General features: G+C 41.7%; 1 protein-coding gene across 6 annotated transcripts in view; it reads left to right on the top strand.

Annotated features, from left to right (window-relative positions):
* The window catches only part of prkd3 (protein kinase D3), a 29,170-nt gene extending 18,289 nt beyond the window's left edge, over positions 1–10,881 (top strand). For 2 of the 6 annotated variants that reach the window (XM_037240553.1, XM_037240559.1), the window contains 16 exons: positions 1,366–1,497; positions 1,810–1,967; positions 2,131–2,338; positions 2,425–2,502; positions 2,576–2,762; positions 2,941–3,064; positions 3,276–3,353; positions 6,111–6,387; positions 6,835–6,887; positions 7,094–7,166; positions 7,252–7,358; positions 7,809–7,970; positions 8,724–8,822; positions 8,887–9,154; positions 9,272–9,357; positions 9,449–10,881. In XM_037240553.1, coding sequence (XP_037096448.1) covers positions 1,366–1,497; positions 1,810–1,967; positions 2,131–2,338; positions 2,425–2,502; positions 2,576–2,762; positions 2,941–3,064; positions 3,276–3,353; positions 6,111–6,387; positions 6,835–6,887; positions 7,094–7,166; positions 7,252–7,358; positions 7,809–7,970; positions 8,724–8,822; positions 8,887–9,154; positions 9,272–9,357; positions 9,449–9,622 — 2,264 coding nt within the window. In that variant the 3' untranslated portion in view covers positions 9,623–10,881. The remainder of the gene's footprint in view (positions 1–1,365; positions 1,498–1,809; positions 1,968–2,130; positions 2,339–2,424; positions 2,503–2,575; positions 2,763–2,940; positions 3,065–3,275; positions 3,354–6,110; positions 6,388–6,834; positions 6,888–7,093; positions 7,167–7,251; positions 7,359–7,808; positions 7,971–8,723; positions 8,823–8,886; positions 9,155–9,271; positions 9,358–9,448) is intronic. The other 4 variants (XM_037240558.1, XM_037240557.1, XM_037240555.1 and 1 more) reach the window with 4 other exon arrangements.
* The last annotated feature ends 5,777 nt before the right edge of the window (positions 10,882–16,658 follow it).

Below are 16,658 nucleotides of genomic sequence, written 5' to 3'. Positions count from 1 at the left end.
CCCGGTCACATCGTGCAACCGCAAAGGCCATGTGGGCACATGAGGTTTGCGGTTCAGCTTGACCGATTGTCCCTTTGTTCTGTTTTTCACTCCCATCTTTCACAAGTTCACCTCCATCGGCAGAGCCAAATTTGTCTTGTACAACACTTGTTGCAAATGTGAATATGACATTTGGTCGGAAAGTTGGATGTTTTTTCTTTGTTTGAAACTTGTGGCTTCTGAATGGAAACTGTGGTGCCTTGAAGCAAACAGATGGGGGCTCTGATTCAAAAACAAGTTCTTGAGTACATAAAGTTGTTGTTTCAGATCAATTATCTTGACAGTCAAATGCTTTCCTTCTTTCTCCTCGTTCACCTGAAGATAAAACTGCAAACACAAACCACCAATGATTGTACTTTTTTAAACAGAGAAGCTTGTTTTGAGTCGTCACAAACGCATTTTACTGCATAAGTATAAATGTAACGGTAGATCTAAATTCTCTGACAACTAGCGTATAAAAAAAAAAATCAAGATAATACGATGTATTTGCCTAAATGTCACTTTTTAAATCTAGAAGTCTGGAAAAAGTATGGAATTTCAAAATGGTAATTATCTCATGCTTAATTGAGGCAACACGGTTTGACTGACTCACACCCTTGACCGGTCATCAACGTGAGGCAGGGCTATTTTTTACACTATTTAATGTCTTGACCAATTTTTTTTCAATTCAAAAATTATGTCTGGAATTGAAAAAGAGACACAGTATAAGCACTCCGAATGACAGGAAGAACCATTCCATTTATGTGAGCCCAAATTATGACATACTCATTACACAAGCTGAAACTAGATTTTGGATGTAAATTCTGGAGTTGTCGTAATCTTACACATCTTCTCATTTTTAGTGAGTCACATTCATATGACTAACCAACTCTTACTGCCAACAATGAGCTCAGTGTTTATTTGACACAAAACCACAGAGTAAGAAAATAGAGAAACAGGAAGAGGGACACATCCACATCTCCTCTGTATTATAAATAACAACAATGGACTGATAACACATGATTATGGGAAATATCTCTGGGTTCTGTTGTCCTCTTTTTTTATTGAAATAAGTTTTGCAACTGCACAGATATGATGCCCTCTACTGTAACAGTGCAGACATAGCAGCCATATTTCCAAATCATTTCTCATTTTTAAAGCTCTGATTTGCTGTCAGTGGCGTTGATATTGAAACTGTGCCACAATGAATGTGATTAATAGTTTTCTCTTTCCCCCCTTCTTCTATATCACGTTACATCTTCAGAACATCCTTCTTTTTTACCGGCCAAGTTTTCTGGATGGATTTGATTTTCAAGTTTGGTTACATCATTTTACTGTTGTTTCTAGCCCAAGCCACAGTTGAAGACTTCCAGATTCGACCTCATGCCCTCTATGTCCACTCCTACAAATCCCCCACCTTCTGTGATTACTGCGGGGAGATGTTATGGGGTCTTGTTCGGCAGGGGCTCAAATGTGAAGGTTAGACACACACACGCACACATCCATTTTAATTGCGGGTGGGCCACACAAACATGGTTCGGTTTTTATATCTAATTGTTTACTTTTTTTCATGCATTAGACTCAGATAGAAAGTTTACTGTATTGATGTGTTCAACATTTGACTAACTTGCCCGTTGACATACATCTTATTTTTATGCAATTTTATCCAACGTCACATTTGATTCGGTAGTCAAACCAACTCATCAGCGGAGCCATGTTTTAAATCCCTGCCACCCCATTGGTTGTGTGCCACAGTGTAACACCTCTAAGGTGCTTTTGTTTATACGTCAGGATGCGGGCTAAACTACCACAAGCGCTGCGCCTTTAAGATTCCAAATAATTGTACTGGTGTGAGGAAGAGGAGACTGTCCAATGTCTCGCTGCCAGGACCGTCCCTCTCAGTTCCCCGACCGGTACCTGCGGAGAATGCAGCGGTTGTCTTGGATGAGGTGAGATCCCTTTAGAAGCTGCATGGCATAAGCTCCTTGCAATTTTTTTTTTAAATCAACTATTTAAGATTAAACTCCAGATGAATAAAACGATGATGCTCTTCTTTGCTATAGTCTTCCAACTCACTATATGTTCCATGTGTTCCCCTTACCCATGTATACACTGCAGCAGCAGCAGCAGAGGTCCCATCAAGAAGCAGGGAAGCGAATTCTGTCCTGGAGCGGCCGGCCTATCTGGATGGAAAAGATGGTGCTTGGTCGGGTTAAGGTGCCTCACACTTTTGCCATTCACACCTATACTCGACCCACTATCTGCCAGTACTGCAAGCGTCTGCTCAAGGGACTCTTTCGACAGGGAATGCAGTGTAAAGGCAAGTCAGATCAAAATATATTTTACACTTCATGGTTATCTCTGCCGTTTTGACACTTTGCGTGTTTTTCTGATGCCTTCTACTAGATTGCAGATTTAACTGCCATAAGCGGTGTGCTTCAAAGGTACCAAGAGACTGTTTGGGTGAGGTGGATTTCAATGGAGGTAAGATCAACATCAAATTTATTGTGGTAGTATTTCATTGTGATATCTCAAATCCGTGCACCTTGATATGCAGAGCCTTCTAGCCCTGGCCCGGAGTCGGACACCACTCTGGATACGATGGAGGTGGACAGCGGTGAATTGGAAGGCAGCAGGGGGATGGATGACTCTGAGGAACTTTCCACTCCAGAGGAGAGGATGTTCGACATGGATTCTCCCTTCTTGGACCGAGAGAAAGATGAGGAACCCATTAAAACTATTAGGTATGGCGGTATTATTATGATGGAATATTATTTTCATGAGATTTTTTAAATGTCTTGACCCAAAAATGATGTCAGTTAGCAAATTACAAATTGTGCTTAACTAATTGAAAAAATATACTTATAGAAGTTATTTTTTTTAGCTGTAAATGAAAGTAAAATGTTATTTGCTTGAATTTAGTCCCTCCACAAGCACCAACATCCCACTGATGCGGGTGGTCCAATCCATCAAACACACCAAGAGGCGGAGTTCCACTGTGGTGAAGGAGGGCTGGATGGTTCATTATACCAGCAGAGACAACTTGGTAAGACTGACAACCAAAACCCATTTGACCCCGTCTTGCCTGGATAGCTTGCATGATGGGTTTTTATCTAGTTCTGCACGTAGCAGGACTGAAAGTATTTATTTATTTATTTTTTTCAAGAAATAGCCTCACGTATGCTTGTTTAGTGACATTGTTGTGAGATTCCCTTTTTCCTTGTGTGCTCACTTGGGGTTTGCTCTCTTTTGGACAGAGGAAGAGACATTACTGGCGGCTGGATAGCAAAAGTCTAAGTCTTTTTCAGAACGACACAGGAGCCAAGTTCTATAAAGTAAGCAACAACTACAGTACCACGCTGAAAATAATTGTTTTGTCTCACATTAAACCAAATACATTGCTTAACATGTACACAAGGCTTACGAATTGTTTCGGATGGAACCGTCCATGTTAAAAACTCTAAATTATATATTGTTCATATATGGTGCTGGTTGGCCGCTGTTACTTTTTTTCCTTTGTCTTTTAGCTTTGATTTGCTTTGATGGCCTTAACTTGAGCACTTTCTGACTTTCTTTGTGGCGCTGTTGTGTGGCAGCCTTAGGAGAGTTTTTGGGAGTTATGTAAACATCACCAAAGACAGTGGGGAGCTGTATGACTTTATTAATATTACTGCTAATACTGATTATAAGGACTTTTAAAGTAAAAAATGTGACCTATAATAATAGAGTCATCCTTTCATTAAAAGGATGTACATTTTGTGACTACAAAGATGTCAAATGGTCCTGATCATTGAAGCTTTCAATCAAGCTTCATTTTGTTTTTAAGCGGAAAAGCCATTGCGGTGCACTTCCTGCGCCTCACTTGGTCATTACAGCACCACAAGAGCTTAATAACACGGTAATTATCCACTGAGGACTCAGTGAAGGGAGCTACAAGATAAACACTTCCACGTGTTGATTTTTGTCTGTCGGGTGTCTGGCTTGTTTTTATTTGATTGTTCATGTCATACTGTATATTTTAAGACAACTCCTTGTGGTGTGGTGAGAGGTTTGATGCAGTGGGATGGTGTGTAGCAAGTTTCTCGTGTGTGTCATCGTGGAGCAGGTGTTTTAAAATTAAGATGCAGTTTGAATCCTTTTTGTCTCACTTGCTGTCTCTTGCTGTCCAGGTCATACCAACAAAATACACCATTCAGTCCACCTGTACAATCAAATTTGGTTTGTTAGCTTATACAAAATAGTTCTGCCTTTACAATAATAACAGTAGTAAATAACTATTTTTCGAATTATGTAAATTTAACTGTCAGGTGTATTATTGTATCCCACCAGAGGGAAAGATTATATTAATTTATTCTGCCTGTCACTATAGGTCTTAGATAGATGAACAAATAAGCATTATTTTTTGTAAATAAATGATAATCTTTAATACACAGTAATCCCTCGTTTATCGCAGACAATTGGTTCCAAAAACCACCCGCGATAAGTGAAATCCGCGAAGTACGGTCACCAACAAGAAGTACTGGGCAGGCTAACGAGTTAGCGGAAAGATGCTAATTCGCGATTGTGCTAACACGCGAAAACGGACTTCTAAAGGAATGTAAACGAACATTTGGAGCAATACTACATTGTCCTAAAGATTAGACACATGTTTCCTCAATTTAGAAGTTTTATTTTGACTTTTAAACGTATTTTTAATTTTGAAAAAAGTCCGCGATGTAGTGAAGCCGCGATAAACGAAACGCGAAGTAGCGAGGGATCACTGTACCAGCTTTTTGATATTTACAACATATAGACTATAGTTATATATATGTACTTTTTTTTTTTTTAAAAAATGTTTTTTTAAATATGAAACCACTTACAACAACAAATGTATCCACAAAAATAAAGCTTTATATGACATACTTGTTGATGTCAATTATAGGTGAGTTTAGTGATAGGAATACTTTTGGGTACAGGATCTCATTAAATTGTGGTGACTATACATTACACATGCCTTTTCAGAGGTACATGGAGAGGTTATCCAGATACTGGAGTTGCATATCTTGAGTGTAATCCTGTAATTTTACTCAAATCTTATATGGCTGTTGCTCATCAGTATGTGGCCACTGTCCTTCTCTCTCTTTGCTTTATACTTCCAATTTGATTAGTGGCGGTCGCGTGGTGGCTCACTTGCAAAGCATGGCTACCATTTCCCCCATTTGGAAGCCATAACAACCCCGGGTTTGAAGATGAGACCCCTGTACTTGTGGGTTTCTCTTTTATGGGGTAAGGGGGCTTCGCTGTATCTTTGCTAGATTGACTCCTGTCACAGTCAAACCCACAAACACACCCACCCACCCACTAACGGTAGTTGCAGCGTCTTTCGTCTCGGTGGCTAGTGGTAGCGCCAGCGGCTCGTGCTCAGATGGGGCCTCTGGCAAGCCCTGCCTTGTAATCAGGGAAACAGAGCGCTTAAACCCACCGCAGGGCCCGTTCACGTGACCCGGCCCCGCTAACCGCAGGCACTTCATCTGATACTCTGTGGTGAGCCACGCGGAAGGGGACAGCGTGTGCCTCTGCAAGTGCAGATTGGTTAAACCTCTCTAGGTTTTTTTGCATTTGACCCTCCCTAGTCCTCACTTTGATTTAACAGCGAATATAGAGAGAATGGGGGGACTTTTAAAGTTGACTCCGACTGTTGTGTGCTCATAAGAGAGAGAGGGTGAGGAGAAGTTAGGATTGGGAGTACGTTATCAACACTGAGACGAATACCGGACAGCTAATGAGACGCAGTGGAGTGTGTGAGTTGACATCCTTTATTTTATGTCGTTTCTAAGTGGAAATCTCTGTTTGTGTTCCTCGTTGCTTGAGCAATTTTTTCTGTCTTTTCTTCGAAGAACTGCCTTTTTGTACAATTTCATGTGACTGTCATTGTGTACGGTTTTTAATTTGTCTTATTTATATTTGCCTTTCCGCATTTGAAAGAATGATTTCAAGTATGAGTTACGTACCGTTTTTGCCTTTCCGCATTTGAACGAATGATTTCAAGTATAAATTACTACATACCGTACATATTATATTAGTTGCCAGAGCTTCTGCTGTCTCTCTTGTAGGAAATCCCCCTGTCTGAGATTCTCCAGGTAGAGCAGTGCAGAGACTACAATAATCTGGCCCAGGGAAGCAACCCACACTGCTTTGAGATTATCACAGACACCATGGTCTACTATGTCGGGGAAAACAATGGCAATCACTACCACAGCCCCGTTCTGGCCGCCTCGGGAGTTGGCATGGAGGTGGCACAAGGCTGGGAGAAGGCCATCAGACAGGCTCTGATGCCAGTCACACCTCAACCTAGTGTGGCAAGTGCTGCAGGTCCGGGCAAAGATCATAGTAAGTTGAAGGCATCATTGTTGTTTTCAAAATCAGGAGAGACTTCCTTATATGTCTCTTTCACAGCTTAACAATTAGAAGGACCTTTCATTTATAAATTGAAACCATTGTATCGTTGCGGTACCTCATTCCAAATCCAACACTTTCCTCCAGGATTACATCACCAACCTATGAAATTATCACCCCATTATGTTCTCTTGCTTTCCCTACGTTGTCGGCACCAGTGTTTCCAAAATCCTCTCTTATGAAACGGTGCATACTTGCAGCCTTCAGTCACACATTAGGAAGCCAGTTTATTGCATAATAGATCGCTTCATCGTGATAATCTGTGATTTACGCAGCTGAGATAAGATTGAAGAAGCTATGTGTGCAATGTAGCTCTGCTTGGCATTACTTAAGGATCCAGTGACCACTGCATCAGTTTGTCAATTTGTTTTCCTTCCCCAGGAGAGCTGTCCATAAGCATCTCTGTGTCCAACTGCCAAATTCAAGAGAATGTGGTGAGCTTTTTTTATTTTTATTTAGTACAGTACTGACCGTGTTGCATTCAAGCATGCTATTAGATGTTTAGCAAAAACTTGAGGGACTTAAATCTAGCTTTCACTTGGGGATTTAGGAGGGTTTCGAATCTGATCATGGTGGATTTAGTTGATATCCATTTGCAAACAAATAGTTGAAGTGTGCTAATTGTTTTGTTTTTCAACAGGATATTGCCTCAGTGTACCAAATATTCTCAGATGAAGTGCTGGGATCAGGACAGTTTGGCATTGTGTATGGAGGTAGGTCTGGTGCCTGATTTCCAGAAAATGAGCATTTGAGAATGTTTTGTTTATTTTTGTATGCCTATTATGGGGTGTATTTTAGGTAAACACAGAAAAAGTGGAAGAGATGTGGCCATAAAGGTTATTGACAAGATGAGATTTCCTACCAAGCAAGAAAGCCAGTTGAGGAATGAAGTGGCCATTTTACAGGTGAATGTCTACAGTGACCAGCATACTGGATTCTTATAATAATAATAATTCTAATAATAATAATAGACAAATAAAAATGGCCGGAGGCTCGGTGGAGCACTGGTTAGCAAGTCCACTTCACAGTTCAGAGGGTGTGGGTTCGATTCCACCTCCGGCCCTCCCTGTGTGGAGTTTGCATGATCTCCCTGTGCCTGCGTGGGTTTTCTCCAGGCCCTCTGGTTTCCTCCCACATCCCAAAAACATGCGTGGTAGGCTGTTTGAGCACTCTAAATTGCCCCTAGGTGTGAGTGCGGATGGTCGTTCGTCACTGAGTGCCCTGTGATTGGCTGGCAACCGGTACAGGATCTCCACCGCCTACTGCCCGATGACGGCTGGAATAGACTCCAGCACACGGTACAGACAATGTATGGATGGATAATAATAACGTGTCTGTGTCTGCTCTGTCTTCAGAATCTGCACCATCCTGGCATTGTCAACCTGGAATGCATGTTTGAGACACCAGAGCGAGTGTTTGTGGTGATGGAGAAGCTTCATGGCGACATGCTGGAAATGATCCTCTCTAGTGAGAAGAGCAAACTGCCTGAACGAATCACCAAGTTTCTAGTTACACAGGTTTGTGTTGCTTTATGCTGTCATGTCTTCAAGAGTCCAGTTTTCATTGGATGTCTCAAAACCAAATGGCAGGAGCCTCAATTGACGGTTATATCGCATGAATACAGTTTTTCTTTTTCTTAAGTGGTTCAGCAAATACTCACTTGCCTTGTGGTGTTTATTGTCTGTCATGATCTCTCTGTCTCTGTACGCTCCCTGATGGTTTGTGTTATCCCACTGTACACAAGCATCTACTCAAAGTCCAGGCCTGTTGATTCTTGTGGTGACCTGATTGTGGGGAAATTGTTTATGGGAATTGTCGGCGTGGCATCAGGGCCTCCTCCCTTTGGATTACTGGCTGCTGCATGCGGTGGCTTTGCGGCCTGATTAGACGAACAGTGGGCTCCTTAGCCTCAATGAACCTTGGATCCTCAAACAGAAGCAGCCTCATTAACAACAGTCCCATTAGCTGTGGCAGGTCTGGCTCTGATGTGGTCAGGAGAATGTTTGTCATAGCCAGTCAGCTTGGAGGAGCTTGGCGTGCTGTGGTTTTGGTAGCAGGCCACATACAGTCATGCATGAGGAGCCAGCTTGCAAATAGAGACGTGATGATGAAATGAGATATTGTGAGGTATTGGTCAAGACTAAAGTATTCTCTGACATTGTTTTGTCAATAGTTTTCCATAATAGAAATCTTAATAGAGATCTGTCATCTAGGTTTTGAGGCCGAGTCAATCCTCCCTCACCGACCCACCCTTTGTTTCTTTGCCATAGATTCTCGTGGCCTTGCGACATCTGCACTTCAAAAACATCGTTCACTGTGACTTGAAGCCTGAGAATGTACTCTTGGCATCTGCAGAACCCTTTCCTCAGGTAAACGACAAAGGGTTTGTGCAAACGGGATTGTGCAAAGGCCAACTTCTCTTCCGTCTTGCAGGTGAAGCTGTGTGACTTTGGATTTGCCCGCATCATTGGCGAGAAATCTTTCCGGCGATCGGTGGTGGGCACTCCGGCTTATCTGGCTCCTGAAGTCCTGCGGAGTAAAGGCTACAATCGCTCGTTAGACATGTGGTCTGTGGGAGTTATCGTGTACGTTAGTTTGAGCGGGACATTCCCTTTCAATGAGGATGAGGACATCAATGACCAGATTAAGAATGCTGACTTCATGTACCCGCCTACGCCCTGGAAGGACATCTCAGCGGAAGGTAATGGGAAATCCCGCCAGCACTGCGGCTGAGTCATTCTCAGACATGTATTTTCACCGCCTACGTGTCTGAACTTAGCTGATATGTTTCGTAATTTCAAATCATTCTATGTCACAGCCACAGATCTGATCAATAATCTCCTCCAAGTGAAGATGAGGAAGAGATATAGTGTGGACAAATGTCTCAGCCATCCTTGGTTGCAGGTGACTTCAATATTGAGATCAATATGACTTGAAATATTTTTTTCCATATTTGGACTTGGCTTTTCTGACTCATATTTTTTCCCCGTCTCAGGACTATCAGACATGGTTGGACCTCAGGGACTTTGAGACGCGACGAGGCGAACGCTACATCACCCACGAGAGTGATGACGCACGCTGGGAGGAGTACGCGGACGAGCGCAGTCTTGTTTACCCCAAACACTTCATCATGGCGCCCAACCTGGATGACATGGACGAGGATCCCTAGTGGCACACCAGGGATTTAATTCAGGAAGATCACTGGGGACTTTTTACGTGGAACTTTGGGAGCTGTGAGCCCCTCCAAACTGTTTGCTGTGGAAACAGACAAAGACTCGCAATAGGTGGGGAAACGCCAAGTTTGTAGCATGCCTGCACTGCTACAAGTTGTAAACTGAGGATGTGCGTGCGCCACTGAAAAACAGAAACTGAGGAGAGACAAGCTTTCTCCTTTTTTTGCATCATAGCAACACATTCCATGGATGTAAGGAGAATTGTACCAAGATAAACTTGATGGTTTTGTTGTGTTATTCAGTTGTGGTTCCTTTTCAGTAATAATATGGCTCTGTTGTGTGTGTGTGCGTGTGTGTGTGTGTGTGAGAGAAGAGGTTGATAGAAAGAGACAGAGAGTTTATCCCAGGAGTAAAGGGCACTTTTCACAAGGGATTTGGGGCCTGAGAATTTATCAAACAATCTGCAAGTTCTCATTTCCAAACGGTTTGTGAGTTTGACCTTCGGCATGAAACTGGAACAATCACATTACGGTATGTGTTTTGTATGTTGTTTTAATGTATTTAGTAATTGTGTTAGTGTTTTGCACTATATTGTTTTGAACATTCCCATGGAACAAAAAGCTCCATTTGCTGCTACAGAGGGCACGTCTGGTCTCGATGCACAGTGTTCAATAGTGATAATTGGTGAAAAGTAGCTGGAGCTCAGTCGTGGCCGATGTGTGTCTGTATGTTCTCAATGTGAGCGTTATCTGTTCTATCGCCAAACAAAAAAATAAATCGTGGAGTACTTTAAAACCAATAAACGTAATCAGTCAGTACGTTCAATCGATTCGATTTTTGCATTCAGTGTTCGTCTGAAACCAGCAATTGTATTCATATATACTATTTTAAATGGAACTTTGTAAGCATCCCTTTGTGGAATGTGATTTTTTTTTTTTAATGCTCTGCGTTAACTGAATCATTCCAGAGAGCAGAGGTGCCGCATCGAACAAAACTGTCCATTCCACGTGCAAACAAATTGTATGTATGATGTCTGAATTGTTTCTTTTAGCACATTATCGAAAGCTTCCCATATGCCAGTTTAGTGTCCAGCGGGTTTGTCGTTAATTCTGCTGTTGTGATTTGGGAGTTCATTCCAATTTTCCTTCACTCTTTCTCTTGTCTTTGTTGCCGCTGGATTGGCAGGTGTTTTGTACATTTCTATGCATACCATTGGAAAATAAAAGGCCCCAGCATAAACAGCTCTAGCTTGCAATTTTGTTGTGTTTTAAGTTCTATCATGTATCGTGACTCAGTGAGCGAGTTGTGGTGTTTTTATGTCACAGGTCTCTGAACAGATGGATGTGATTCTGGGCCAGTCTCTCACCGCAAGGAAATAATGACATGGTGACTTCAATGTGGGGGCTTTGAAATCATTCATGATAAATGCTATCATGGATCCCCTTCAAGTATCAAATGTACATCCAATAAGAAATTAAAGAGATTCAGACAGTTATGATTAATCCTCTTAACTTTTTTATTCCTCTTCTGATGGTTTCGGCACTGAGATACTGGCTGACCACTAAATGCAGAAAACCCCTACTCATACTAACCACGGATGAGAAGTTGAAAAAAAAAAAAAGCTATGTTCCTTTTCTCTTCAGTTGCAATCCAATACCGCCTTCCTTTATTTGCTTGCTTGAATTCTTTCAAGATGTGAACTTTGCTGGCCAAGTGACCCCATTAACCTCTGTGGGGGGAAATTGTTTCTCCGCTTAACACACCAAAAAGTACTACTTTGACTTAACTTGCACATTCAATTTCAAACCCAAATTGTCCAACTAAAAATATCAGATGATTTCCTTGCAGTCCAATGTAATGATACATTGGGTTGGAGATGGGCCACTGGAGTCATTTGTATTGTAGATAAGAGGTGTGAACAAAATCATGGAAGAAATAGTGTAATGTCTCCCCCCTCTGGCTGGACAAACTTGTTAAACAGTGACATGTTCTGCATTTATTTTTAGCGTGTTCGTAGAATGTTACTGTGTCTGTCGGCACGGAGTTATTTATTGCATTTAATAAAAAAAAAAAGATGTTAAATACAAAGCTAGTACTACGTATATACACAAATTGTACAGATTACTGTAAAACAGATAAAAAAAAAAAGATTGAAATTGTAAACACTGAAATTGTTTGATATGATGGTGGAACAGCAAAGCATGATTATAGATTTTTTTTCAAACCCAGCAACAAGCAGTCAAATGAAAGCAAATAATAAAAAATATGAAAGGTTTAGTATAACCCATGTGTAAAAAAACAAAACAAAAAAAACAAACTTAAAATCATCTTTCTCCCCACTATGGTGTAACTGTCCCTTTACATTTGTCATAATTGATTAAATTCCTGCCATCAACAAATATAATGTCAGTTTCCTGATACCATCAAACATAAATATATTTTTTTCCTATTCAGATTGGAAATATTTACTAGTTATGGAAAAAATTCAAGCTATTCAGTCACCAGGACCAGGAAAGCATTTCTTGAAACTCAACAGCACAGTATTTTTTTTTCCTGCCAGAAGGTGTCAGTCTTGTAAGTTATTTGTCACTGAACATGGGAGAGTAATGGAATGGCCTTAATACTATGTGAACTCCCACAAAGAAAATGCTAATTTGGAAAAGTATTTGTAATTTTTGATTACGTATTAATGATTGTTTTGACTTTTTCCGTGATCTGAATTTTTTTTTTTTTGGCATTACATTGGAATGCTCTGAGATTGTTTTATACACAATTGACAAATTCCTAATCATGAAGTGCATTATGCATGTCAGAAATAATATCTGCTGATGGATCATGGGTAGTTTGATCTTGAGGTCCTGCTGTATTTGTTGAACAGCTTTGCCTGCACGGTAGCTTCTCGGCAGGTCTCTTGTCACCTCACGGGGAGGTCTGCATGTCACACGTCCTCATCTGAGCCCCCCCACCCTCGCCTTTCTCCCGGTCCTCGGTGTCTTTCCCTTCCCCGCCCGATGCTCCATGCCGGGTATCCATGGGCTCCAGACCAAACAAGCAAACAAACAGAACAACAGAAAAGCCCATCACCCAGGACAAGGTTGGTCTAGGAGAAATGAGGAGAGATCTTGTTTGCTTTCCGGCCGGTTCCATTTCACTGTGATGGCAGAGGAGGCCTCCCAGGACGCAGCTATCCACGTTTGCGTTTGACTTCCAGGGAGATCAAGGTGGTCCTCAGTTCTGACACATCATCTCTCCACCTAATACACAACTTGAGTGCAAAGCTGTCATCCAATCCTGCTTCTGATAGAGACCACACACCCTAACCCTAACCCTAACCCACACACATTAATGCAATACACTACTGTTAATATGTCATGTATATTTATAAAGCACAGTTTAAATAAAACATCACAAATGGTAACTCAAGTTTGTGCAACCAAAGATATTCAAAATTTAATTATCTTTTTCTACTCGCACCCTTGAGTCCTTTTTACTTAATCTCTGGTTTTGTTTCTCAATTTGTAGCATTCAGTTTGCTTTGATCAACTGAAATACACATTTGAAGACCATATTGTGTGCCTGAGTGTCGTACATTGTGCCTCAACATCCCAGGCATCTCAGTCTACTGGAAAATGTAGAGCGGGGCAAAAAGAAAAGGCGGAGAAGGTCCCCAACTTCAGTAATTTTCTGTTTTGCCTTGTATATTAGCATTAAGCTAGTGGCCTCTCACTGAATGCATTTGCATAGTTTGGTTGAACGTTTTGGTGTTTGAATATGTAAAGTTTAATTCTCTTTTTATATGTTCATTTTTCAAACTAAACTCCTCCAGGCAGTGACAAAAAAAAAAAAAAAAAAAAAATCAAGGATGCTATGATAAACAGGATTTCACTATAATGCATTTTGGCTAATTTGGCTAATCAAAAAACAGCAGGGAACGGACCACATTTACAAACCCATCAAGTGATTTGGACTGAACTTGAGATGTTGAAGCACTCAAAAATAATGATAATTTCCATAATCATATGGGATTTTATTTTCTAGATGAAACAATAAAAGCAATAGATGAGTTGTATGTCACAAAAAGGCTCAAATATCTCTGTGTGTGGCTTGTCGGAGCATCAAATCATTCTTTAGTGTTAAAAGCCAATTAGAGGGGGAAATGAAGACTGGAAACGCTCTGGGAAAATGCAGATGAGCCATGTAGGTATATATTTGATTTGCCGACTCCAGCTGTGCCCGGAGAATTCCCCTGACCGGTTGCTGTGTGAGGCCACATGTACCCCTGTTGCAAAGCAGCCAGGCACAATACGCAACCCCCCACTCTTCTCCTGAAAGGGCTGGTCATTGACCTCTCAGGCAAGTGGCAATATTTGCTCACCTGAAATACACACATCTTGCCAATTGGGGTCGGGGTGGGCCAAAGACTGGGGAAGGAACCCTTGATGCAGCTGTGGCCCAGAGAAAGAGCCAGACCAGGAAGTTTTGTGGCAGAGGAAGGGCAGTGGGGTGATGAGGGGGGCTCTCTTGGCGGGGGGCTGTTGAGCAGTGTTAGCTCTATTGTGTCTTGAAGGAGGCAGGGACGCTATTTGTCCGGAGCTGTAGGAGGCTGATGAGGTGCTAATCTGTTGAGTGGCCGAGTCATTGCACCTCTGTTCCCAATGGCCTGTTAGCTGTCAGGGCCTGTAAAAAGGCACAATTTACGGGCCCCGCGACCAGGACTGAGCCATCCGTGTCCGCGGGTAAGCAAACACAGATTGGACGGTTATGTTGTTGCTCTTATAGGGCAGGTTTTACCACCGGGCTCCTGGGGTGACACGTAGGCAGCCCCCTTTCACCGCTCTTCATGAGCTGTCGGCTCCCTCCGTGCTCCTCTGTAAACACTACAAATTAGCCATCTGCATATGGATGGGCCCTCGTCCATCCGAGAAGGCCCGGCAGAAGATAGGCTCACCTCTAATGCCGACCTGATATAAATTCTCCGCTGCGCGCTTCTAATTTCTGTGCTATGCATACCAAACAAGGATAGCTTTCAGGCAGCGAGCGTGAGATTTTGTTGTGTCGTCTGCTGAAGCGTGACGATAATGAAAGCGCGCCGGTAACTGGCTGTCAAAGATGGGTCAGAGGTAATCCCAAACTTGAATTTCCCATCAGCCTGGAATACAGATAAGACCGCAGCAGATATAAGCCTCACTCGCCCACTGACACGGTGATGGAAAAAGGAAATGGAGCAAAAGCCTCTCTCAGATGTAGAGCTCAGATGGGTGTTTTTTTTTTTTTTTTTCTCAGGTGGTCTTATAGAGATGACATTTCAACAGCTTTAACGACAGTGCCATTGCATCAGTGCATGTTGAAACACTGCAGAGGCAGCAAAAATACTCACACTTTGTATTTAAGTAGAAGTAGAGATTCTTTTTTTTGAAAAACACCCCAATAGAGAAATAAAATCCTTTACTTAAATATTCTGTACTTTACAATAAAATCAGATACAATCACACCCACAATGGTGCAAATGTTTATTTGTATCTGCGCCTGTTCAAAAATCAAAATGCCAAATGAAAGAAAACATAAATAAATACCAGGGTCCTTTGTCTTCGTTAGGTGGGAAAGGAGAGCGACTTTTATGCCATCAAAATTTCTTTCCATAGCTTTGCATATGTTAAGAATTGACAAAAAAAAAACTAAATTACTGAATAATGGCAACTAAAAAAAAATACACCTTCTCTGAAAATATTGTTTTAGTTTATTTTTGATTGCAGACTTTGTCTTTATCTTGCCTCTCCGAAATTGTTGTTTTAACATCATCACCTGTGGAGTCTGAAAAACAACCAAGCCCTATTTTAGAAAATTATGAAATAGAAACTAAAGATACCACGAGTAACAAAGTATTTGTCCTTTGCTTGCCACCACTCAATGATTAACCACTTTCCTGGCTGTCAAAAAGTTCTGCCCTTCACATCAATTAGGATTAAAAAGCTAATTAATGCAATGTAACTTTCCAATCAGCACACAGCTCTCTGACAGCACGGTGGCCCAGAAGAGCAGTATTAGCCCATCGCAGATTACCACATGCGAGGTTTGGTGATGGCGCTGATATCTAGACATACAGCTTCCCACGGGAGCTTGGCACTTTAATTAGCATAGCAGTACTGCTCCCCTCCTGTTTTAATTGCCTACAGTCTGTGATTAAATGTGTATTGACTCTGCAGTTGGCCCACTAATGAATGACAATGGGTCGATTTGGTGATATTAAATCTTTCGGCCCTAATAAACATCAGGCACCTTTTATTTTGAAAGTTCAGACCGACATTTGAAGAAGTCAAAGCAACTGAACCGATCGATGTGAAATGATGATCCAGAACAAGAATGAATTACAAAACTAAATTGACCATATTAGACCATAATTTGAGGTATTCACACAAACCACACAAAATCGTTGGATATTTTTTGTGTGCTCTTTGTATTCCACCTTCCATATTCTCCTCCTGTGGTCCTATAGATGAACTGTCGCTTTGTGTGATAAATGAAGGGCAGCGGTCAACACGAAACCTTTTACCATGACAAGGAGACGAGTATTGAATCTGGAGCGCCCTGGTTACAGTCAACGTAAAAACATACAAATGGGATTCTTGGGCCACATTCCTCTCAATATCAAAAGGTGCGTATTTGAGGATATCCTTAGTGCGTTTACGCCTGTGTTTGCACCCTGACCCGCTGGGGCCAGTGCAATAACTTTGGACTCCCTCCCACATGCATCTCATTGCACTGACCAGTGACCACTCTGGGTTTTTATTTAGCTCGCCTTGTGTGCCTTCCCAGTACAGCCGCTTTTCAGATTCATTTCCAGGTAAACAGAGTGTGGCCAGCCACAAACCTGCGGCCAACAGGCGTTGTCACAGCTGTGGCAGATAATGGCAAGTCCAAACTCCAGGCCGGCTCTGGAATGTTTACTGTCACCACAGGCAAGTTGGCAGCAAACATTTTTTTTCCCTTTTTTTCTAAGAGAAGGGACCTCTAATTATTAATTTTATTTTGATG

Source organism: Syngnathus acus, chromosome 22 (assembly GCF_901709675.1).
Source record: "Syngnathus acus chromosome 22, fSynAcu1.2, whole genome shotgun sequence".
Lineage (NCBI taxonomy): Eukaryota > Metazoa > Chordata > Actinopteri > Syngnathiformes > Syngnathidae > Syngnathus > Syngnathus acus.
Note: the sequence above shows the minus strand (reverse complement) of the source record. Positions and strands in the feature narration are given on the sequence as shown.